We start from the raw sequence: 25564 nt of genomic DNA, 5'->3' as shown, positions 1-25564 counted from the left end.
CCTCTCATCACTGAAAGAAGAGGAAATTACTGACAATAACTAAATTCAATATGACCGATCCAACCACAACAGCTATACTGTAAATATCCATAATATATGGAATACATATGGTAAATATTTCTCACATTGGAACTACACTGTTCACCAAAATGACAATAAATAGTGATATCTTTCATTTAAGTGTGTGTGTGTGTGTGTGTGTGTGTGTGTGTGTGTGTGTGTGTGTGTGTTTTGGTTACTGGTTCCATTCTCTTCCCTTAATATTTTCTCATATGTTATTGACCCCCAGTTTACCCTAAACCTACCTCTAACTATACTTTCACTATGTATAATTTACCTATAATTTACAGGTAGTTTACCTTTAAAGCTTTCCTTTAAACTCTGGTTAAATATATAGCACAGATTCCTAAGCACATTGGCTAATTAGGCTACATGTAAGGAATAAAACACTCTGTGTCATGCTGTTATAGGAAAATAATCAAGGAAGGTGTTTTCTGATAGTGGAGTTACTGATACCATGCCAGAGTTGATTCTTTTCCAAGACCAGCATGTCCTGAAGTGTTTTATTCCTCTTATACCACAGCTGTTTGCCAACAGTTACAATGTTTAGTTTATTAATGACATCATATCATATCATACTTTTTAGCCATTTATAGTAACATTACCAATGGCATCTTTCTTCTTGCTAATCTGTTTGCTTGAAATTCCCATAAAATATACAAACAGGAAGGAGACTATTGAAGAAAAAAGCTATTTCAGGCATTTGACCTTGCTGTGACCTTGATCCTGTTTGGATCAATTCCAAACTCTAATCAGTTATCAATCTACTGGCTGCAACAATAATTCCATATACTTAAATCCTACAAATATTCAATCACTCGCTTTCACACATTTGAAAATTGTTACAAAGCACTGACACTGGAGACTCCTTCCATGAATGTTAAACAAACATCTCATAGAAAACATTTACATATAAACCTAAGGCAGAGCTACAGTACTGCCATCGTGGTATTTGCATCTCCTTTAGAAAACAAAATTTACACCAATACTGATTACGCTGAAACAGCACAATGCGAACACAATCTGATATGGAAGTTCAGCCTTTAATGAAAGTGTAGTTGTCTCGGCACAGTCCGGCTCTCAAAAAAATAAATAAAGCAACGGATCAAATCCAGCTCTATACAAACTAAGTGGTGTGTGAGAACTCTGTGAGAGAGAAAGAAATGAAGCCATCAGCCAACCCGAAGAATACTATTTACAAAAAGCGCTATGTGACAGAAAATCATTTTAAACTGATGGAAAAAAATATCTGGAAAATACCGCAATAGGTGAGAATATGCACAGTGATCAGAGAGTGTCCGATGTATTGCTTCCCAAAAGTCGGGAGTGTTTCCGTCAATATCATTAAGCATGAGACAAGAAAACACTTAAAAATCCTCTTTGATAACACACACACACACACAGTCTGCAGTAGCACATGGTGTCATTAATCTTGCTCATGTAAAGGGAGAAAAGGGCTGCCACGCCTGGCTACACTACACACAGACAGACAGAGAGAAAGAGGGAGAACAGCTGAAAAGAACAATGACACATTAGTCCTAATGAGACCACCCTGAAGCTGTGTGTGTGTGTGTGTGAGTGTGTGTGTGTGTGTGTGTGTGTGCGTGCGCGTCTTTCTCTGCTCCTAGCTCATAAAGCTCATACCAAAGGCGACAGGCATTTTAAGTTGCTGCTCGTTCCCTCCTTACAAGAAGAGAAAAGTGCGGGGAGAGAAGCAGTTTCAGATTGGTTTCTAAAACATTCATACACACAAATTTTATCCTAAAATGGCCGTACGTGAAAATTCATGTGTAGTAACAATTTCATAATTCAAAAATTTGATAAACCACGCGCAAAGTAACACTTTTCCAACCTGACTTATGAACTTTTTGCTAATTTTTATTTTATTTTATTTTGTTACATTTATGTTGTAGTTGTAATGCTTGCATTGCCATAAAAAACAAATTATAGGCCATGTATAAAAACTACAAAAATTTAAAAAAAAAGGTTGCTTTAAATTATACGTATTTGTTATAAGGTAAAGAAGGTTAATGTGAGTCAGTTTTTTGCCCATTTTCATTCCACTGTTTGTAATAATTCCATCAACATATTTTAATTATTAAGTACACCCTTATTTAGCACACAACTATGTTGCATGTGTATATTCGACTGTATATATATATATATATATATATATATATATATATACACATATCACTTGAACACAGGTGAATTAAGCACTTTTCTTAAGAACAAATGTGACATTTTAAATAAATAAATAAATAAGGCTCTAAACCTCACTGGTAGACTGTTATCATTATACATACCTTTACATTCCTCTTTAAAAACTTAAAGTTTTTATTAATTAAAGTTTGAATTACCTGGTTTTCACAGTGGGGTCGATGGACCACCGTGGGTCTGTGATTTTTTTATTGTGTTACAGTGGTGGAAATCACATTTATCAAATTTATTATATTTATTAGTAAGTTCTTGTAATTATTAACCTGGTTACTTGAACTGAACGAGTTCAATCCAAACCTCAATAACTCAGAAAGAAGTCAGTAATGTCAACTCAAATCTAATTATAACTTTAATAAGATGTAATAAATGTGTTCTGAGTGATGAATTCAGAAATTAAAAAGATCAATTTCTCAAATAAATAGCCAAAATACTGTACATGTTTAAATGATATGCTTAATATTTGAATATTTGGATTGTGTTGATAAAATAACTCCGGCAATCCGTGGATATATATTTTTTTATTTCAGTTTAAGCGGTTTGGGAATCCCTGCCTTAGAGGATTTAAACCTGGATTAAATCAAAATGGATCTTAATCCAGTTGTAACAGACTTCAAAACTTGTATAAAAATAATTAGGATTCCATTTAAGCCCTGGTTTAACACAGGGTTTAGTTTTACAGAAAACTTTTTAGGGGATTAATTTTAATCCAGCCGCTGAGGTGAGCTACATTAAGAGCCGGGCGATATGATGACATAATATCAATACTGTGATAAATTCTTATCAAAATACACTTCCTGATATATCGTCAGTATCGTGATATCTTTTAATAACTTCAAGCTTTTTCAAATAACAAGGAACTGTTTTGAGCTGAAGTTTTCTACGCTTTGAATATTTAGCCTTCTTAATTATTATTATTACTTTTTTAAATTCTTCTTTCAGTTTCCTTCTGTTTTTTTGTAGACAATAAATAAAAGTATCACCACAACATTTTGAAGGGTTTATTTTTAAATGCTACACAACTGTTTCACTGGCAGTTTGTTTGAAAACCTTTATCTTGTGATACACATCATGTCTTGAACTATTTAGATATTTAATTTTCATCATCTCATCATCTCAACCTTAGCTACATTTCCAAATTAAAAGCACATCTTATATTCACTGGACATTAAAGAGCCTCTCGAAGGAAATGCTAGTTTGGTGAATCCATCATCGAAGGTCTGTCAGAATTGTTTTCAGGTGATATTTTAATATTTTAAACATCAAGATTAGAATATGAGATTCTGGATGTAATTGCTGATTTGTTAAACCGTGTTTAAAATGAAGTGATGCAACACAACTTGAATTAAAATAAAATTAGATAAACAAATCCTTGTTCAGCTCTAAACTCTTTAATTTAATCCTTGTTGCAAACAGAACATTATAAGTAACGCTACATTTTGCTTTTGTATCACATAAAAGCAAAAATACAAGGAAACAAATTCTTAATATTTGTTTCATAAACGTTATCGATTTGGATTTTTACAGTAATGGTTTATTGATGTTGCTATTTGACTAAATTTGACATTTATTTTGCTAGCTTTGCATTTATTTAACAATCTGCCATTTTAAACCCGTCTTCACAAAAATAATCGAGTTAGGCCACATCCCAAATGGCTTCATATTCACTATCTACGCTCACTACATAGACAACAGCGTTTTAAAACCTATATATTCACCAAACAGAACAGCATTCGGAGAAAATGTAACCAATAAGTGCGAATGGAAAAATAACTATTTACATGTAATATCACTTTTAAATTTAATTTTAAAAATTAGACATAATTAAGAACTTAAAAAATAAAATACACTTTTAAAAATGACATTTTTTTTCAGAGCCCTTTTACTAAACAAGTGACACAAATCATTTAGCCAAAAAATGTTATGAAACGGATTTTGATAGACGTGGGACCTTAAATATTCCAATGTGGATTTTTTTGCCTTTGAATACATAAATATTCCGAAAATTCTAGTAGAATTCAAACAGTAAAATTTATCCATTATTGAACTCCTACAACATACACACACACACACACACACACACCCCTGTTAAAAAACTGCTTCTTCAACCCACACCCTCTTCCTGTCTGCATGTTTCTGTCTGATACTCTCTCTGACACTCACTCTCTCTCTCTCTCTCTCTCTCTCTCTCACACACACACACACACACACACACGTCTGATAGCGGGCTTAGCGCTGGTGAGTTATGGTTAGAGTGGAGACTGTAACCCACCACCATTACTGTCATGCTGCAGCTCAGGATTGAGACAGGTGACGCACACACACACACACACACACACACACAACATTTCCAGGTTTCTTTCATTAGTGCAAAAGTTTGCATCCCCCATGGTTTCTGGGTTAAAAATAAATTGTAAAATCATGGAATATTTTACTTTTTTTACATATTTATATCTAAAAAAGACCCAAGAAATAAAAATTCTGAATATTATAAGAGTTGATACAGAGAATAATAAAAATGTTAGAGGATGTTAAAAAGACAATAAACTGTTGCAATGTTTGGAGAATGTGGAGTTTATGTCACATTCACCAAATTGTGGAGAAAGTATATCTCACGTTCAGAAAGAGGGGTGCAAACTTTTGAACTGATAGCCTTTTCTTTGTTTAATTATTATCTTATCATACATTACTTGACTGTGTTTTCTGAAATAACGAGGGAACATCCGTTAAACTGAACACCATCAACGTCTTGCTGGTATAAAATACATTTCTTTCTGTGTGTGTGTGTGTGTGTTTTTCTTTTACCACATTTTTTCCAAGAGTGTACAAAATTTGCACTCATTCATTCACACCTGCACAGATTCAAATTGCTTTGAAAAGGCAAATCCTCATACAGCATATAGCATCATATACTACACTTCACTGTGCTATTAATCTTTCATACTTAGTGGTCTTTACAAAAAAAAAAATACTGAGACGCTGAATTCAATCTAGGGCTGAGAAAGAACAAACAATTTACAGAATGAATAAAAATATCACATTATTCATAAAGCTTACAATGTCGACGGTATATTTTTGTTAAACAGGTACATACAACGAAGTCTGTAGCATATGTATGCGATTTTTAAAAATGTCATAACTGTAGATTGGTGATGTAATAGTAAAAAACAAAAATAAAAAATAAACAATACTATCTAAATGATCATTTTCTCGACAATTATAATAATACTAGAGGTAGCAGCAGATTAGGATTTCTTCTTTCACGTTCTTCATTCTCCAAGTTTCGTTATTTTTTCCTCGCAGTCTCTGAAGCTGCGTCCTGTATTGCATGATGGGAACCAGGTCTGATCCGTCTGTCCTTTACAGAATAAATGGAGCCGCACCACAAGTGCTTTTTCAAGTGGTTATCGAGTGGCAATAACACAGGATCAGCGTCGAAAAGACACCGTAGGCAATTTAGGCACACACATATACTGTACATACATGCATACATAGTACATACACACACACACACACACACACAGGAGATTATCTATCTCTCCCTTTCCTTCATAGTTCACAATACTTCATTTAACAGTCATAACCCTTTTAAGGGACTTCACATAATTTATATTCAACTCAATCTCACGCAGAATTTTTACGTGATTTAAAAAAAAAAATCTATGACCTCTAACCCCATGACATGTCTCAAATGAGTTGTGTAATTTTCAATCGTGAGACGGCGTTCGTAATGTATATTAGAGCACGAGCAATAAAGTAATCCAGAGGAAGAGAAAATAAACAGAGAGATATAGCCCTTTCCTAGCCTGCAGATCAGTCTGATCGAACCTCTTGCCTTCTTACATACACATGCAAAGACACACACACTACATGACGCCTGCTGTCTGTCAGTCTCGGCTCAGCCGTGCTCGGGCCTGCGCAGCTTCCTTTGCTCCGTCTCACGCTCTCCGCTTACGACTGGTAGAAATGGTGGTAGTGGTAATGGTGCTCATGATGGTGGTGGTGTTCATGTCGCTGCACCACCTGCGCCAGGCCGCCATCGTACAGCACGACGCTGGGTAGCTCCCTCACCTGCTCCTTCTCCACCACCGGTCCCGAACTCATGACTGGCCCCGCCCCACGTCCCGGAGGACCGGCCCCTCGCGCCAGAGGCCCCTCCCTGGGCCGCTGCTTGTGTCGCCGGTAAGGTGCAGAGCTCTGGTGGGACGCGGCATTGACGGGTGGAGCAGGAGGAGGAGCAGGGCCTCGCTTCATTACTCTGCCACAGGAAGGTTGGGCTTTGGGTGATCGTAGGCCATGAGAGTGGTGGGTGGAGTCCTGGGCTCGGGGGCGGAGACAGAGGCTGTCCTGCAGGACGGGGGTCTCAGTTGAAATGGTGTGCGAGCGCCGATGGTGGTGGGGTGGATGGCTGTGTCCGTTCTCGGGCTCTTGAGAGCGGGAGCGAGTCTGATTGGACGGGCGAGAGGCGTGGTCGGGTTTGGGTGGCTCGGTGGTGGGTGCAGCTGAAAGAAAAAGGAATTTGAGTTTTGTAGAATTTGAGGAAAAAAGCAATTGATTCAACAAATAAGAATCAAAAAGAATGATTCATTAGTGAACTGCACAATCACTACTACGCAGTTCACAAATAAATAATTCTTTCTGATTAGCTATGACTAGATAAAACACTTTTTGTCATAGTGCTGCTGAATTCTTGAATCAGAAAGTGTTGATTTCTTTTCTATAACAGCAGCTTTGGCACTAGTTCCGGATTTAACATAAATGAGAGGTTTATATTAACGCATTTGTTATAATACAGTTCAGTTTTTATAGTAACAACTCATTCACAGTGGATTCTCCAAATGATCTAAGCCTAATAATAAACAGATTATGAAACTGTGTTGTTAAACATGTGCAAATAACAGCAAGTCTTCAGGACAGAGGAGTTTGCATGATCAAGTTTGTCTGGAACATGACAGGCTCTGGAACATGACATAGCTGCTATAATGTAAGTGCAAACAGGAAGTGCAAACTTGTCTCATGGACGTTCCATAACATTAAATGTAACAATAAACAGCTAAAAAGCATGATGTGCCGTTCAGTTATAAATTAAAAACTGTAATCTGAGGTATAAGATGAACAACATACTTCCAGTTGTGGTGTTATAGGAAAATAATCAACAGTACTGTATATTCCTCTGTATTGATTATTTTCCTATAACAGCACCCCAGTCATGTTTTATTCCTTACATATTGTAAATGAGTCACTAACCGACAGAGTTGTAAATGAGTAAATGAGTGTGGCGTGTTTGTTTATACAAATGAACTGGAAACTAACCTGTCCCGAAGCGAGAGGAGTAGTTCTCAATGCCAGCCAGGTCTAGATAATGATTCCTTCTCTCCAGGTTTTCATCTACGCAGTGTCTCTGGCAACCCTGCTGTGTGTGATGGTCACTGTGATGACGCCTACAACATCAATAACATGCAATTTGCACGATCATAAAACTAGTGCTAGAACAAATAATCCATATTACCATAGCTTTCTTATTTCATGTGTCCTTAAAATATGATTCAGCTTAGAGTCACTTAAAGCTCTAACCTTAACCCTAACCCTAGTCTTAACCCTAACCCTACCCTAGTCCTAACCCTAACCCTAGTCTTAACCCTAACCCTAACCCTAGTCCTAACCCTAACCCTAGTCCTAACCCTAGTCTTAACCCTAGTCCTAACCCTAGTCTTAACCCTAGTCCTAACCCTAACCCTAGTCCTAACCCTAGTCCTAACCCTAGTCCTAACCCTAGTCTTAACCCTAACCCTAACCCTAGTCCTAACCCTAACCCTAGTCCTAACCCTAGTCTTAACCCTAGTCTTAACCCTAGTCGTAACCCTAGTCTTAACCCTAGTCCTAACCCTAATCCTAGTCCTAACCTTAGTCTTAACCCTAATCCTAGTCCTAACCCTAGTCCTAACCCTAGTCCTAACCCTAACCCTAACCCTAGAAACCAGTTTTGTTGTCTGGAAGCTAATGACTGATGGAAAAGTTTTCAGTTGACTCAGGAAGAGGCGCACACTGATGACATCAGCTGGCAGTGATTAGTTACAAAGAACAAGGAGAACAGTGAAAGGTCAGTACCTCAGAAGGGCTCTGGACTTCTTCTCCGAGCTTTTGGGCTCCTCAAAGCACTTTTCAGCCTTCAGCCTGGGGTGTGGCATGTCTGAGAGAGAGAGAGAGAGAGAGGAGGGGGGGAGCATTATCAAAGGAAACAGTACTGAGCTTCTCAGCATCACACACGTGCCCGCACACACACACACACACACACACACACAGAGTCAGACCTGCCAAAGAAAGAAACAATCCTTTGTTCCTTGCCTTCTACTTTGAAGATTTATAAAAGAGGAAAAAACAATGCTTCATTTATTCTATTTTCAACTGAGGGAGCCAAACACACACACACACACACACACACACTTCATTAATATAGTGGCATCTGATGCAGTTTGAAGACTCTGTTATCAAAGACCGTTGCTCAAATGCACAGTGCATATAAATAGCTCATAAACACACACTCTCTCTTTCAATTCTCTCACTTTCATCAAGTCACACAAATGCAAAAATAAAGCAGCAGACTCCTGGTACCTGCATTGGCATGAGTGCCACCGCCGTTCCTCCACCTCTGGTTGGCGTCGGGTGTGACGGAGAGCTTGACACGGAGGGTTTTACTGCTGCTGGGCGAGTGGTTCACTGAGGCGTCCACCACCTCATAGATGGTGTGCAGCAAACTAGTGATGTCCTTAAAAAAGGGAGACAGAGGGTTTGACTAATCACACTAATTCACAACAATAATAAGGAGTATACCACCTGGTGTGGGGTGGGGTGCTGTTAGAGGAAAATAATCAACGATGGAGTGGTGTGAAGTGAAGGCAGAGTTACTGTTACCACCCTGAAGTGGATTAATTTCCAATAACAGCACATCCTGAAGGGGTTTATTGCTCTTATGCTACAGCAGTTTACCACATTTAACATTTTCATCTATTAAAGAACAAGTCATGTTTTTATCCATTTATAGGTACATTTAAAGTTGTAGTAAAGAGAAGTGTTTGCTCCCTTTCTACTGAAGTTAATTAGACAAAAAAAAGAAAATGTCTTCCATCTCAAAGAGAAACACTTTGACATCTGACTGTTACAAAACATTGACACTGGAGACTCCTTCCATAAATATTAAATAAATGTCTCCTTACAGACAGCGCCGTCATATAAACAACGACATGTTTTTCTTTGGTAAATAACAGCACATTTTATTTTTAGTCTCAGTTTATATGGAGCATCTGCCATACAAGACCCTGTTTAAGCTGTTACCATGGAAACGATAACGTATTAGAACGAGCGCATTAATACAACCTGTGATATGTTGCTGCACTATTGTCAGAGCTGCTGTTATAGAAAAATCAATCAACACCTTCTGATCAGTTAGAGTCAATAAAGATGTCACTACAACAAATCCCTGGACATCATGGATTACTGGTTTGGCAAAAAAATCGCCAACTTCGGACGCAGCAGTGACACCTTGTGGAAAAGCGACAGAGAACTTAATAGAAAGATAGGTGTGTATGAGAGTGTGTGGAGTAAGGTAGATTCTAAATACACTCATTACATCTACTTGATCCTTTACCCTTCAGTCTATGTATATATGTATGTGTGTGTTTGTATACATCAGTCTTACCTCTCTTGTGACTTTGCCATTGTTGTCAAAGTCGTACAGAGTGAAGGTCCACTCCTGCCTGTTATCCTCCTCCACTGAAACAGCACACTCCAACTCCTGATCAAGAAATAATCATTATCAATAATCAATATACCAAAATCCAGTGCTCCTGAAGTACCTCTACACTACACATTTGAGTGTTTCAAAGTCCAATCCAGATTTGGATCGTTAATTAACTGATTTGAGTCCAAGCAGAGAGTACATGAAAATGTACACTGAGGCCTGGGATTGAATTGAATATCAAACAGTCATACCCCATCAGTGTCTTTGGTTAAAGAGCAACACCAGTGAAATTATTGGGAAATGAAACAAAAACATGATCTGAGTACTTTACTTTTGTCTGAACTCAGACATGATCAGAGAATGTATTTCCCAGAACAGTTGTATGATGGCAGTACACATTAGTCACGTGTCACTATGGCACAACAAGAGTGTATGGTCCAAGTGTGGAGTTTATTTAACAGAATGTGAAAAAAAACATCTTAGTCAGAAAAAACAGGCCAGGTCAAAACCACAAAAATGGAAACCAACCAGTGGATGATTTCAAAATGGCAGGCCAAAAAAGCAAACATGATAAACAGTCAGAGATTCAAAATACCAGACAAAATATCATTTGTTTCGTCATGACGTGACCAATATGGCATCGAAAATGAGAAACAATAGCTCATGCCAATATGCTTTGAATAGACAGCTGGGAGTGAACACTAGGTAAAAACTCTGTACGCATATTCTTTTGGCTCTATGTAACTACATATATAACAACTTCAAACTAGCACTAGTAGTGTTAGCTACTGCTGAGTACTGGTCCACGAACCCAGGAGAGCGCACCGAGGTTGGCCATGGCAGCCAGGCTCCCGGGCTCCATGTTGAATTTTGACTGTTTGAATAAAAGTCTATGAATTTTGGATTTTGAAAATTATAACCTTGTGAGCTCCTAAGGTGTCATTTTAGCTAGAAATAGAGCTTGGCTAAAACGCCCGAATTCCATGGCCTCTTTCCGTAGATCGCAGAGATGCAGGGCTGGTGTCATTTGAAGGATAGTGAAAAGTTCTTTTTAATGGTTATAACATAGTCACTGTGATCTGGGACTATCGGACATTTCAAAAGTGCATATGATTCCCATTTTGGTAATGGCAGCAGGCTCTCCACGAAAAAATGTGATCATGTGACAAGCACGCACTGTCTATCTTTTAACTAAATGGTCCAACATGATGTAGCAAACAGCTCAGAATGGCAGGCGTTGAAGTAGGCAAGACTTCGCAAAGACTAACTGAAATCTATGTCTCTGAATGAGGAAGTGTTGGAAATCAGGTGAGCTAGGTAACTTAGAAGTGGGTTAGTACTCAGGTAATGGTGACCTCTGGTGGCGTGGAGTGAAATTGTCAGGTTAGTCAGTGACAAGCTGTCCATGTGCATCAGTGTGCTCGTCTACCCAAAACTAGCTAGAGAGAACAACAAAAAGTCCTGAATTGTTTTAGGGCACAGGTAGTGGTTTTGCTTTAGTTTTTTTTAAGATTGTCATTTTTTATTATGTTTACATTGTTTATGCCACTGAGTATCATGTAAACGACAGCTCATAAAATGCTGACTCAGACCAGAACATAGCCTAGGGTGCCAATACTTTAATCTTCAGTCAAAATACAGATGAGCTTCACTACAAACCTAAACAGATTATGTTAAAAAACACATATTCAAGTAGATTCAAAGTGCTGAAACTCACATTTCTTTCTACACTATTCGCAAGGGCACTAGGTAGGGCATTTAGCTCCGTTATGTTATATGCTACGTAGGACGCAGAGAAAGTGAAAAAGAAGACATTTCGGATAACTAGAAGATGGCAAAATTTATTTGGACCAGGGGGATGAAATATAAGATCAAGCTACATAATGATAAGAAAATGTTACTGTGGGGAAATAATTTAAAATGAATATGAAACAGTAAACTGTTGATGTTAAATAATTAAAATACATCAGAAAGAGGACTTTTAAATAGAGTGAGAAAAAATTGGGCAGACTTTGGCTACTGAGTCCAGCCAGAGATATTAATAAAGACGATTCTGTGATTATAAATTCAGCTCGGATACCTATGTTCGACAAGCTCAGCAGTGGAAAAAGTGACAATAAGGAGGATTTGCCGAGTCGTGCAGAAGTGTCTGGTGGAAAAGCGCTATTCCTCAGGTTGACCCTTGCGTGATAATGTCCAGCGGCTACAGTGAGGGGTGACAACAGGAATATCAGGCGTTAGAGTTGCTCTAACACATTTCTCAAACCAATTCACATGTGTCCACTTTGTTTTTTTGGTTGCTCAGATCAGAGTTGCCAGGAGAAGCAGGTATTCAAAATAACTGACTAAACTCATCTGTCTACTGCCATCTAAACAACACACCGTTACACACCATATTAGGCCTGGGCACAAGAGTAGGCAGCACCACTTTACAGTGTGTGTGTGTGTGTGTGTATGTTTCGGTGTGAGCATCACCTCAAACTGTAGTTGTTTGTGTGGACCCGTGGGTGCAGAGCTCTCCTTCTCCTGCATCTTCTCTTCTGCACTGCAGCTGTCAATCTTCTCAGGGGGCAGGGCTACTGCAGAGGCAACAAACAGCAAACAGGAAGCTGTCACAGCTGTTTCAGAAACAATAAATAATCTACAGAAGTGCCGGAGAGAGGCAGGAGAGAGCATCAGGGTAATCAAGAGCATGGCTATAACTAGCTATGACATCGAGGCCAGGAGTTTTAGGAAGGTTTTGTGGGTTTGTTTTGTGTATATACTGTATGGGGTTTACGGGAACCACCAACACGCTTGGGATAAAAAGCTCTGCAGTTTTAGTTACAATGCAGATGCTTGAAAAGTTTCCATGCACATTTTCTTATTAATAACTGTTAATAACATCTTTTTCTTAGAATACAATATTCCCTTCGCATATGTTTGTTCGAAGAAAACAGTCTTTTTTGTAGAAATTAGCTATAAAATACAAAATAATGAACATCGTAGTCCTATAATTTATAATACCTAGTTAAAATAGGCTGTGATAATTAAAAAAAAATGTGCAAGGAAAAATACAGAAAATCCTTTGTAAGGAATAGTGCTATGTCTTCAATTTTGAAGCTGATTAAAAGCTACGTTTCACTATGTAGACAAAATAAATGGTATATTCTTACAAAGCACCTGGTATACTATGTGCTCCTTTAATTTGCCGTCAACTCAATTTGCCATTTTTAAGAAATGCGTAAACAAACTTCAGAAAAATCTCTAAGATATTGTGAAATTTCCTAAATTTGGAGGCTGAAATCAACATGCTGTCTCGTAAACCAACACCATCCAACACATAAACAAATCATCACAGAATCTGTTGTAAGGGAATTTATTTTATAGATAAAGGGATCGCTGATTGTAAAAAGTTTACGAATACCCACTTCTGACCAGGTGGAGACGGCGAAAAAGGATGAAAAATTCGTTCCATATTTATTTGAACTTGTACGCGCAGCTGGGAACGAACATGGCATCTCAAATCTTTAGTACAGTTGAGTAATGAGAGAAAAAAGGTCAGTTTTTAAATTCAGGTTTTTTTAAATGGAAAAATAAGATGTTGGCACTGTGGCATTGTTGATGCTCACTTTAAACGAACACGAATTAATTAAACAATGTGCTAATTCATATATTTGGACACTGACACTGACTCTGCGCTCCGACACACATGGATCTAAAACTGTGTACGGAGACAGCCGATGCGTCCTGCAGGCTAAATCCTCCCCCCTGCCCCCAATCCCCACGCTTTGAAGTTCCATTCTCAAACCGTTTGGCCGAGGATCAGTCCGTCTGCTAAACAGAATATCTAATTAATTAAGCAAAGTCAAATCTAAAACTGTGTTTGTTGTGCCAGCCAAAGGGATCAACACATACAATAGTGTCTCTCTCTCCCTCTATCTGTCTCTCTCTCTCTCCCTCTCTCTTTTTTCTTCTCTCTCTCTTCTGCTGATCAGCTCAGATCAAAGAGGACCTGTCCTGTCCCTCGTCAGAGAAAAGAGCGTGATAAAAAGAGAGAGAGAGAGAGAGAGAGAGAAAGGATAGCGCCAGAGAATGAAAGAAATCATCCCAGGGAGCTTTTACAGACTTGTTTTGAGGGAAATAGCGGCGGCTCTGGGCTTTTGATCACGACGACGCATTCAAAGGCAACATTGTGAGCCAGGGCAGAAATCTGCCTGTACGCCCGCCATGTTTCATAGATTCTTATCTGGAGGGTTATGAGTGTAATGAGCGGCCTGAAGGGGTTACAGTAGTGACACACACACACACACACACAGATAAACACACACACACACACGTCCTGAACTCTCAACAAGTTCACAATTTGTTCCTATTGGCAGACTCGGCTCTAACAGACCAAACATCAGACCACCTACAGTGTTTATGCCTCACAGGACACTGTAAGCATGTTGTGAACACACACACACACACACACACAAACACACACACACATATCCAGCGGAAGGAACCAACCAGCCATCGTCCTGCCTGCTGTGAATTTCAGAAAAGCTCTGGTTTCGCTCTTTTGCTCTCTTTAAAACCCGGAACGTTTGGAGAATCCCATCATCACACCCTAGCCTTCCTCTCTCTGTTTCCTTTTCTATCTCTAGCCCTTTTTTTCTTTCTCTTGATGTCTCTTTATCCCTTTTTCACTTGCACTTTCTCCTGCACTGCACACACTCTCAACTCCGTTTCTCTATTTCTCAGTACACACACAAATTTCTATAACTGTTTCCATTTCTATGTGTTTTAATATCTCCATATTGATTCCAGATCACATGAGGCACCATGAATTTAAGTAAGTACATTTTAGCAATGTAGCAGAATGCACAGGATAAAATAAAAGAGGACGGTGAAATATGAGCATAAGTATAAGGAGATTAAACAGCACACAAATGTAAAAGTATATATATTTCAAATTCAAAGAATTAAATAAAAATCAACTGAAACTATAAGTACCAGAACGGAGGATGTACTTTCAATTAAATGGCAAATAAAAAAGATTTATACATACATACATTTTGAAACGCTTTTTAAAAGAGTGTACAGAGCTCAACTGCTTAATGCAAAGCGATACAAATGCTGCATTTGACTCGAAATTTCTGACCTCCGTCTAGGAAGAGCACAGAATAGAGAAGGAAAGTCGACCCGAAGTTCAGCATATGACATCAAGTGAATATGGCCACTCACACCGTTAACAGTAAATAAAATATCACTTCACTACTTTATAGTTTATAGTAGGATTTACAACTACACCTGATTTCATTGAGGCGTCCATGTTTTTTTTCCCACTTTGTAGCTGGAATGCAATTCCGAGTTCAGACTTGCAAATGCAGCATGCGTTTTGAAGGTATTGACACAATGTGCTTTGAAGAGCAAGATATAACCACTGATTCGAAAAAAGTCCACAGTGTAGCGTCTTTAAAGTTTTGAGAGAGTTAGTGCTGAATAATTTCAGTTGTAGTGCAAGCCATATGACCTCATTCTGGCCATGTTTAGTGCTGAAATCTACTGTGTAGCAATGGCTACAAGTCTTCCTCACGAGACTGTATGTGTGTTGAAAGATTAAAGGCGTATAAAACAATGTGAGCTTTGAAACCAGCTACAATGATTCTTATCAGCACTCAGGCGGAGTGAACACCTCCTCCGCTTATCACATCTCACATCACATGTTACCGGCGCATTTGGAGCTGTGTGTACTATCTCTGGTCAATCACGAAGACTTGCAAGCAACGATTTTGTGGCTCTCACCCTCGACCTTACGTGACCTTCCAGCCGTACAAACAAACCACGCCCAAGCAATCATGCATGGGAAATCCTGCAGAGGGATTAATGAAGGGATCAACCTTCATTCAGAGAGTGACCCTGGTGACCCCTGTGCTCTTTTTCAGCCGAGAGAGAGTGAGAGAGAGAGAGACAGAGATCCTCTGGTCTATGACTCCAACAGAGAGGTCAAAATGCAAAGAGCAACACTACACACAGGAAGAGAGGACAGAGAGAGAGAGAGAAAGAGAGAGAGAGAGAGAGATGAGTATATGAGATATTTACCTTCTAAACGATAGTGCTCATCACTAATACCCTCAGCACAAGCTTCCTTCAAAGGGTCCTATAAAACAGAAAAAAAGACAGAAACATTACTTGCCTTTCACTTCAGAAGTTAATGAGGATGCTCCACATGAACGGATTTAAAACATGTGTGCAGTTGTTAATAGGTAAGGCTTTCTGTTAAGGAAATGTTTATTTAGCATGTATGGAAGGAGTCTCCAGTGTCAGTGCTTTGTAACAGTCAGAGGAAAAGTTGTAACTTTAAGTTTTCCGCCACTGGAAAGTCTTCAGGTGAGAGGAGTTTATTGATAAATTCAGGAAAGAGAGCTGCTATAATGTAAGTAATAACAGGAAGTAACTTGTCTTCCGAACATTCCACACGAGTGAATGTAACTATAAACAGATAAAAAGTATAACATATTGTACTTTAATTAAAAAAAAAACTATCATCATTGTCAGATTACTGCAGTAAGAGTAATAAAACCCTTTGACAGGTGCTATTATAAGGAAATAAACAATTTCAAGGTGGTAGTAGTAAAGTCCGCTTCTTCACGCCACCCTGTCGTTGATTATATTCTTATAACAGCATGCCATGTCATATTTTCTTCTTTACATAAGTAAAAAAAACATCATAAAACTACTTTACTGGTAAATAAATGCCTCCCTAGTTTTATCTTCAGTCCCGACGAATCCGCATCAGCGACTTTGCGTCTTTTAAAACCTGGACTGCTGACTAAAACCACGCTGCACGACAAACTCTTGTCTTATCATGCTCTATATTCTAATAATGTGTGTTTTGTGTCTTAGAGTTATACGTATCATGAGTTATGAAGCTGAGAAATTGAGGTGAGAACGCCTATGCAAACTGATTTCATCGCTTTTAAGTGGTAAAAATGCGATAAAATTTTTGGCCAGCCTGAACCATGACACCGAGAGAGTAAAACCAGCGCACCACACTGAGCGCACCAGACATTCGGATGAAAGGATTAAAAAGAGGAGTGTAAGGTGATAGCTGGAGCGTGTGAAGCACATGAGAAGTCGTCTGCCACATCCTCTAATGGTGGAATAGGATAGCGTGAGGCAGCTCTTAAAACAGATCCAGCATCGATGTATTTAGATTTTACTAACACACACTGCCTTTCTAATGGTTTTGAACGGCTGGAGTTTATGTTTTAGGACAGTTTAGCCCACAGCGCTCTTGAACTCTTGAATCTCATTGGTCAGAAGATGTTGATTAATTTTCTACAACAGCAGCTCTGACAGTAATTCTGACTGTAATTCAATTCACAGGTTTATATGTGATTTATATTTCTGCTAGTACTGTATAAACAGCTCGTACACAGGGAATTACAGCATATGGCAGACGAGCTACTTTATCTAAGGCTAATAATTAACAGATAAAAATGTGTTGTCTTTTAACAAAGAAAAATGTATGATGGTTGATTGATATGTTAAAGTTTTCTGTAACAGAATGTTTAAACATTTATAGAAGGAGTCCATAAAGGACTTGTTCATTAGTAAATAAAAAATTCTAATTTTGATCAATCTCTGTGGTATATAAGGAATAAAAAACTTCAGAAAGTGCTGTTCAGGGAGAATGATAGTACTTAAAACCTGTTATTGCCACAGACCAAATAAAATGATACAAAAACACAATTAAATAAGGAAAATATTTGTGAAACTTATAAACTGTTCATCCTCAGATCCTAAGTGCTTTACTAAAAACACACTTGAAGAATGAAGTTGTTAAGCCTGTACCTAAGAACACATACACAATGCAGTATTAACTGCAAAACATAAATGTGTGATGTGTTTCTGATTAGATTAGAAAAATTCATTTAAGTTTTAATAAAAATCTTGTCTCAATTCACTAAACATGTAAGAAATTTCTCAATTCACTTACACCTATTCCTTGGTTTAATTTTCTCATTTTATAGTATTTAAAATGAAATTATTTATATAAAAATGCTAAACTATTGGACGCTTAAACGTATGTGTATCTATTATATTTTTGTATTTGTATTCCATTCCTCCGCTCTCACGATACTGGATATCTTACAGTAGATCCTGCTGGTTGTAACTTTTTTCCAGTGCCACTGTGATTTACGACTGACTGATATGGATCTATTAAACTAAAAGGATACACAGTAGGTGGAAAGATACTTTTGGAACGGCAGCCACGCTGAGACTGAGGAAAACCTCTGCTCAAATCATATAATAAACGTTTTTAACGCAAGTTGTCTTTTAGTGAATATCACATGACCTGTCGAAGACAGACCATTCGCACTTTCCTTCTCTTACCCCTCTTTTTCCCCAAACACACACAAACACACACACAAAAAACACACACACAAACACACACACACAAACATACACAGAGGTTGTAGTGGAACATACAAGTGGGTCAGGGTGGAATGCGCTAATTGCTTGTTGTCCTGGATGATGGATGGAGGTGTATTATTAGTACGAGTTTCTCTCTCTGCTTCCCTCTCTTCATGCCTGATATAGCCTTCACACTCTCGGGACATTCTTATGCAGTATTTTTACTTACATCCACCTCTCGCTGATGGACATGGCACTCGCTTGGCAGGGTAATCAGGTGTTTTGGTCCTGAGTGGAAACACGTAGTCGCTAAATCGAGCTAAATCAATCACACACTAATGATCTGATTTCGACTTAAAAGCACAGACCTTGATCAAATGTGTGCACTCTGCTTTGCATGAAACACTGGCTTTAATCACCATGTGTTCACACTAGCAAGAGGCAAAACAATAAGTATATATATATGTAAGTAAGTATGTATGTACGTAGGTACATATATAAGTAAGTAAGTAGGTATTCAAGTAAGTACATAACGAAGTCATTAAGTAAGTAAGTAGGCAAGTAGGTATCTATATATAGTATGTACTGGGTATAAATATATATGCAAGTACAGTGTGTTAGTATGTATGTATGTATGTGTGTATGAATGAATGGATGTAAGTATGTAAGTATGAATGTAACTAAATATGTGTGTGCGTATGTAAGTACAGTATTTATGAATCTAAGTTATGTAAGTGTGTAAGTAAGCAAGTATATAAGTATAAATTTTCCAGAAGAGTGTACAGGCCATGCGCACAAGCGACAAACTGCAAACGACATGAATGTCTTGTCTTGACTTGTACTGGTGAACGGAAAAATCACAGAATATTTTCGTTTGTCGACATTAGCTATGCTAGCCGGTTTTGTTAACGTTAACTAGCTTACTATCTTCAACAAAATGAACCCTGTCCATAAATTCAGCAATGTAAAAAAAAAATCTATGATTTGGATTTCAGCCTCACATTTATCCAGACACAAGTTTACGTATAAATGTAGAATTAAGAAACAGTCTGCTAAGCAAAAATCTTAATGCACCATCAGTGCAGTGGTCAGAAACGGACCATTCACTCACACACACACTGCGTAACAAAAAAAAAGATGAGCTCTGAAGTCTCTGACTGCACACCTACAAGGTGAACTAATGAGGTAGGTGTCTAATAAAGTGGTCAGAAAAAGTACCACACAGCACCAGGACTTCTTCCTGAGACACAGCTTAGCTTCCTATTGCCTAGTAGTGTGTAGCTAAGTTTAGCATCGACCACCCAGCCTCACAGAGACAGACTAAACCCAGTCTCACACACACACACACACACATACAGAATGCTGACGGTTTATAACCTCCAAACGTTTCCATGTGGTCCAGATCTGTACCTTTCAGAAGCGACACTGTATTTTTAGTACACCGCATATTTTCGCAATGCATCTGAAAAGGTACAGTCGTGTTTTATGGTCTTCTCCATGCCGCTGGCTAATAAAAGGGCTCCGAGACGGTTGTATACACAAAAACTCCAAGCCTCACTATTCAATGACAGAGTGCAGAGTTTGTGAATGCTGCCTCCAAACCCTTCCCATGTGCTTTTGTCTCACACTCAAGCACCCTTCGGGGGGCGACACAACAAGAACTGCCCCTTTCTAGTGCACTCGAGGGCTTTGCTGCAGCACAATCCTGCCGAGTAAAAACCCTTAAGGGCGCCAAGTGTGTACTCATTAACCGGCGTCAGCATATTCATCGGCGCTGACAGTCTATCGACCTTTAACCCTTTCAGGTCAAAGGTCATGATATGAAGGCACATCAAAAGAAGCGGCATGAGGCAGAGGAGGAGCAAAAACAAGGTGGGGGGAGGGGATCAAGAGCTTTAATCAAGAACTTTAAAGCTTTAATACGGACTCAAAGGTTCTTATTGAGTGCAAAAGTTTGCACACCCTTAGGACAAAAATAACGAGATTTGAATTACAGATGTGTAGAATGTTAGATTTCACTGTTTCTTCATTATCGCTCTACAAAAAATGTGACAAATAGTGTATGTTAAGATATTACCAGTGAAAAAAGTTCAAACATCAGTGCAAACGTTTGCTCTCCCCTTCCTTAATGTGATATAAATATTCACTAATACCTTGTATGCTCATCATTTGCCTTTATAACCTAGGACTAGGACGATCATGATATCGTGTTAAGCTTTAAAAAATGACAAGCTGACAAATGACTAGTGCCCTAACATTGATTTTCTGCCCAAATTCTACTTTTTCATGAACCGTTTTTACAGACCTGTAGACCAATTTTCTAGCTCTTCAGACTTTAAAAATACGCCTTTGCAGCTCATTTCAGAGTAAAGTGAGCCGACCTCCATGAGGGACCGAGCTGAAACACAGTCTGATTTAGTGATGAATATTCCAGACGAGGACGACTTGGATGCAGAACACTCCGTCTGTGTAAGAAGAACCGACTTTCCAGTCCCATCAAATCAAAGTACAGGAATGTTCTTTGTTTCCATTTGTTTATAGTTTGAGTTATGAAGTGTTTATGAAGGTACAAAACAGATTCTGCAGAGGTGTTGGAGTGCCAAATCTCTGCCAAAGTCTCTGACACTTAAACAAGGCTTTTCCCCTTTACCTCACACCAACAAGGCCAAACCGCTTTTCCAGACGTGATGTTTCACACAGCATGGGGGAAAAAAACTGAACAACAAGACGTTTTTCTTTAGACAGGTGCCAGAATAGAGGAGAAGACAGGAGTTACTGAGTCGCTCTAAGCATCAAAGCTGCTAAAGAGCCTTCACACAAAATTTATGCCTGTGGAACTCAGTGTACTACATTACAGAAACATTGATACACTCACACACACACACACACACTGTACTGCCTTCAAACTTGTTTTATTTGGCCGTGAGCAAAGTCGAGGAAAGACTAGCATGCCTAAAAGCAGAATTAAAATAACAACAGAATTAAAAAATAACAAAGTTTCATTACTTTCAGTAGATTCACTACTTTCCTGACTCATATAACATTTTATTCAGGTTAAAATAACCCACTTCGGCTAAAAGTGAAATGATACTACGATATTTTTTTCATACAAGCAATGAAAATCTTTCTAAAAATCAGATTTACATAACAGAGATTATCTTCTGTTAATTCTGACCTAATGGACTAGGGAAAGGCTTTCTGAAATGTGCAAATTTGTCATTCTGACACAACAGGTCTATAGCTTACTCAGCAAGTAATGACAACGAGTGCCTCAGACTATGCCAAGGGTGCCTATACTTTCATTCGAGTGATCTAAAATGTTATCTAAAAACATTGTACACCGCATTATATTATGACAAAAAGTAGGCATGTGACTCCTGATTAGCATTCTGTCTGGCCTATAGTGCATTATACGTGCACTACAACACCATTATACCCCATGTAGTGAGCACATCTAGTGAATAATATAAAAATAATGTAAGATAACATGCCAGTAAACCTAAGGCAAATAATACATGCTAGTTTAAAGCTAAAGTTTTCAAAATTGTAGTTGTAGGTTTAGTCCAACCCCCCGTTCCCACCTATGTTAATGAAGCTCCGCCCCCAGGATCTACGGTGGCCTGTGAGTACAGACGGCGCATACAAACACAAACAAGCGTTCCGGACTGGAAGTGAGTTTTTCACACGGGTTTTCTCAGTCACTTAATACGCTTGTGCTGAGGCCACAGCTTGAACTTTTATATTTTGTCATGTTTTACATACTTTCCAGGTTATTTGTACGTAAGAAATTTTCAAAGTTGACTACTGCACTTTTAATCAGTGATAGGTGAATCCTGTGTAAATATCAATGAAAAAAAAACTTTAAAAATCATATCTGTATAATTAGTTTCTGGTATTGAAGTTGTAGAGAAGACTGTTCAGTAACTGATTTATCCCGGTCAGTTACTGGATGAAAGTAACACTGGGAAAACAAGTTGGGAATACACCCTGGATAGGACGCCAGTGGTGCTGTGTGCGAGTGTGTGTGTGTGCGTGTGTGTGTGTGTGTGTGTGTGAGAGAGAGAGAGATGATGATGATGATGATGAGTATATCTTTTGCTTTGACTTGGATTTGGCACTGTGTGAAACGTCTGAGGTCCTGCCAGCTCTGACCTGGCAACACATGCAGGACAAGACAGTGCCAAGTATGTGTGTGTGTGTGTGTGTGTGTGTGCATGATACATCCCCCTGGTGTTTGAAACATTAAGATGTTAGCACCATAGAAAAAGTTCAAGGAAAAAATTCCAGAGCCGACATAAGGGAGATGGACCGACACACACACACATACACACACACACACACACACACACACACACACACACACACCAAAGCGCTCTGTAAGGCCAAACACACTCAAAAGCTCATTTAGAGCCTCTCACATTCTTTTTTTTCTTCTCTTTCTCTCCAGGCCACTGAGCTAAAAGGATCATTAAGGGAACGACAAAAGGGGGATAAAAGACAAAGAAAAAAAAGAAAGCAAGTGTAACACAAACATGAAACGGAGGGATGAATTCAGGGGATGGTCTGAAATGAAAAACAGACAAAAAAACACTAAGCCATTCAGAAATGAATCCCTGCAGCAGGAACACACTGTTGTCACGATTTAGTTGTTTGGTCCTGAAAGTGTGTAGAGCTGCGAAGTTTAGTTAATATCATTAAGATAAAGTCGATTATGAAAATAATCAATGTTGATTTTTTGATTTGATACATCATTTACCTAGCGAAGAACAGAAACGTACAAGTGCACAAGCATCTCTTTCTGAGTAAAATGTAATAGATTAGTGAAAGCGCTTGAGGCAGCAGTAGGGTTGAGAACACACACTGCACCACACAGCACTCTGCGCAAAACTGTGTTCAAGCCCAAGCAGTTTCAAAGAACCCAAAAAAACAGCTTTCACTTAAAACCTACAGGCTTGTTACTTAGATAACAAGCCATCAGACTGAACAAAAGACTGAAAAAAGGTTTTATGTCAAAAACACGAGGGTGAGCCTCGAACCAGACTCTCTCTCTCACACACACAGGACTGAATAATGACGTAAAAAATACTCCGATAGTTTCAATCAAAAAAAGTAAAAGTGTGGCACGATGTAGTCTGTGCAGAGCAAAGATGCGTTTCTTAGCAGCACATGGAGGGAGAATTAAAAAACAAAAATACCTGGAAACTGCTTGGTGAGTGACTTCATGGTACATTTCATAGAAGACGACAGATCTTTTCTGATCTGATCGTAAAATATGTGCAGCAAGTTAACTGTGGAAGTTTACCAAGTTAAGCTTGTTTAATTTTGGCTTAAGATTAATGATGAGGCAGCGTCTGTGATTTAGTACAGTCTAGATGACGAGGTAGAGAGAAAGATCCCTTTAAATCCACAAATTTTCATTTTTATTGTGTTTTTGTTTTAAAAGCAAATTCCATATTTGTAATGGAAATGGGGCTTATCATTAGATAAGACTGAGAGGAGTAAAGCAACAAGATGCTAAATGTTAAGTTGTTAAGTTAAGCTAAATGTTAAGTTGTATTATTAAAAATACAATAAACAAAAATGCTGCAATATTTGTTACAGCCGTTCTCATTTCCGCAGATTATTTATTCACATAATAATAATAATCGCCCATTAATATAATCTTTTTTTTTTGCGCTAAAAGTGTGTGAAAAAGCAGGAGAGGCACTAAATCGCTGACGCAGCCCAGCTTCATCAAACTAATGCTCCGTTTAAGCTGGCGGGTCAATTATCTTACTAACAGGTGTAGTGTTACTTCCACAAATCTTTCCAGAGACGGAAGTGCACACTCCACTGATTCCCTAGTGAGGGAATCTGAGATGTCCTGGTGAGACCGAGGATCTAGCCTTGAAAATCACACCCTACACACTTCCTCAATAACCTACTTACCCCTTAATCGCGCTTCCACTAGGGAGATGAAGGGCCTAGTTCCAAATACAGTGTACGGGCAGGAACTTCAGACGAATTCGTCCGTCTTTGTGGCAGTGAGCGTTTTACAGCGGTTGCTCATATGAGATTACTGTTGCAAACATTTCACTCCACATTACTTCATCCACATCAAAGCGTCAGGCTGCTGAAGCTGCTGCAGATTTACTACAGCCTACAGCACAAGTACACTTCACACACACACACTAGCGTATCATCTCTCACCCTTTCTCACACACCCTTCAAGTTCAGTTTATTGCCATGATCATCAGGTACAATAGATTACGGATAAATAAAGCAGAATTTCACACTCCTCTTCTGTTTGCATCATGTTCTTGAGCAACCGGAGCAGCAGTCTAGCCGGAGTACGAGATCAAAGAGTCAGAGCTGGTGACCTACAAAATCTTACATGAAACAGAACAAAATCCAGATATTACTGTCCCTGTTTACACCTTTATCCCTTTTTCATGCATCTTATATATGAACTGTATCTAGATATGATTTTAAACAAATGTATCTCTCGTTAAGCCGGCTTCACGCTGTATGATTTTCAACATTTCTTTCCATCACAGAAAGAATCACGTCATCTTCACAGGTCTTGAATTGTGAAGTGCCATTATAGCCAAAGACAGCCGACGACAAAGTTCTGGCAGTGTGAGGAATATTTCATTAAAATCTCAAAGTGTACTTATGTATTTGATATTGACCTCGAATGGCATTCCATATTTTTGTAGTGTAAAACATACATTTCATAAGAAATACTTAATACCGATCCTCACGTGTGTCCCGATATCGTGCAAGAAAAACTGCCTAAGGTCAGAATAGTGCAAACCTGAGACAAGCTTCTGTTTTCACTAAACTCCACTAAAAACTCCTTAACTCAGCTCTGAATGTGAGAGTCATAAATATTAATAAAAATACATTTTAAAAAAAACCCTGAAAGTTCCACAAAGGCAATCGATGCAAAGAAATCACAAATAGTATCTGAAATGGAAAATCTTTCGACCTTTGCTGAAGTTCTGTAGACAATAATCAGATTATTATATAATCCTCAAATTTCCTTTCCTAAAATACCAAGCGTGTTGTGATGTAATGTACTGAGAGGTGTCTTGGTTCTCAGACGTGTCTTGGAACGATGGAACGATGGAATTGTTTTTACTGGTAAAAAATAGGGATAAAATATGTCTTATGACCTCC

At 38.5% G+C, this 25564-nt stretch overlaps 1 protein-coding gene across 1 annotated transcript in view; it reads right to left on the bottom strand.

Moving 5' to 3' along the window:
* Nucleotides 1–402: 402 nt before the first annotated feature.
* Nucleotides 403–25564, bottom strand: part of nkd1 (NKD inhibitor of WNT signaling pathway 1) — a 42380-nt gene continuing 17218 nt past the window's right edge. The window contains exons 4-10 of the mRNA XM_026937743.3: nucleotides 16085–16142; nucleotides 12491–12594; nucleotides 9974–10069; nucleotides 8890–9043; nucleotides 8386–8467; nucleotides 7591–7718; nucleotides 403–6779 (exon numbers count right to left, since the gene is read on the bottom strand). Coding sequence (XP_026793544.3) covers nucleotides 6229–6779; nucleotides 7591–7718; nucleotides 8386–8467; nucleotides 8890–9043; nucleotides 9974–10069; nucleotides 12491–12594; nucleotides 16085–16142 — 1173 coding nt within the window. The 3' untranslated portion in view covers nucleotides 403–6228. The remainder of the gene's footprint in view (nucleotides 6780–7590; nucleotides 7719–8385; nucleotides 8468–8889; nucleotides 9044–9973; nucleotides 10070–12490; nucleotides 12595–16084; nucleotides 16143–25564) is intronic.

The sequence above is a fragment of the Pangasianodon hypophthalmus genome, chromosome 25 (genome assembly GCF_027358585.1).
Source record: "Pangasianodon hypophthalmus isolate fPanHyp1 chromosome 25, fPanHyp1.pri, whole genome shotgun sequence".
In the NCBI taxonomy this organism is placed as follows: domain Eukaryota; kingdom Metazoa; phylum Chordata; class Actinopteri; order Siluriformes; family Pangasiidae; genus Pangasianodon; species Pangasianodon hypophthalmus.
Note: the sequence above shows the minus strand (reverse complement) of the source record. Positions and strands in the feature narration are given on the sequence as shown.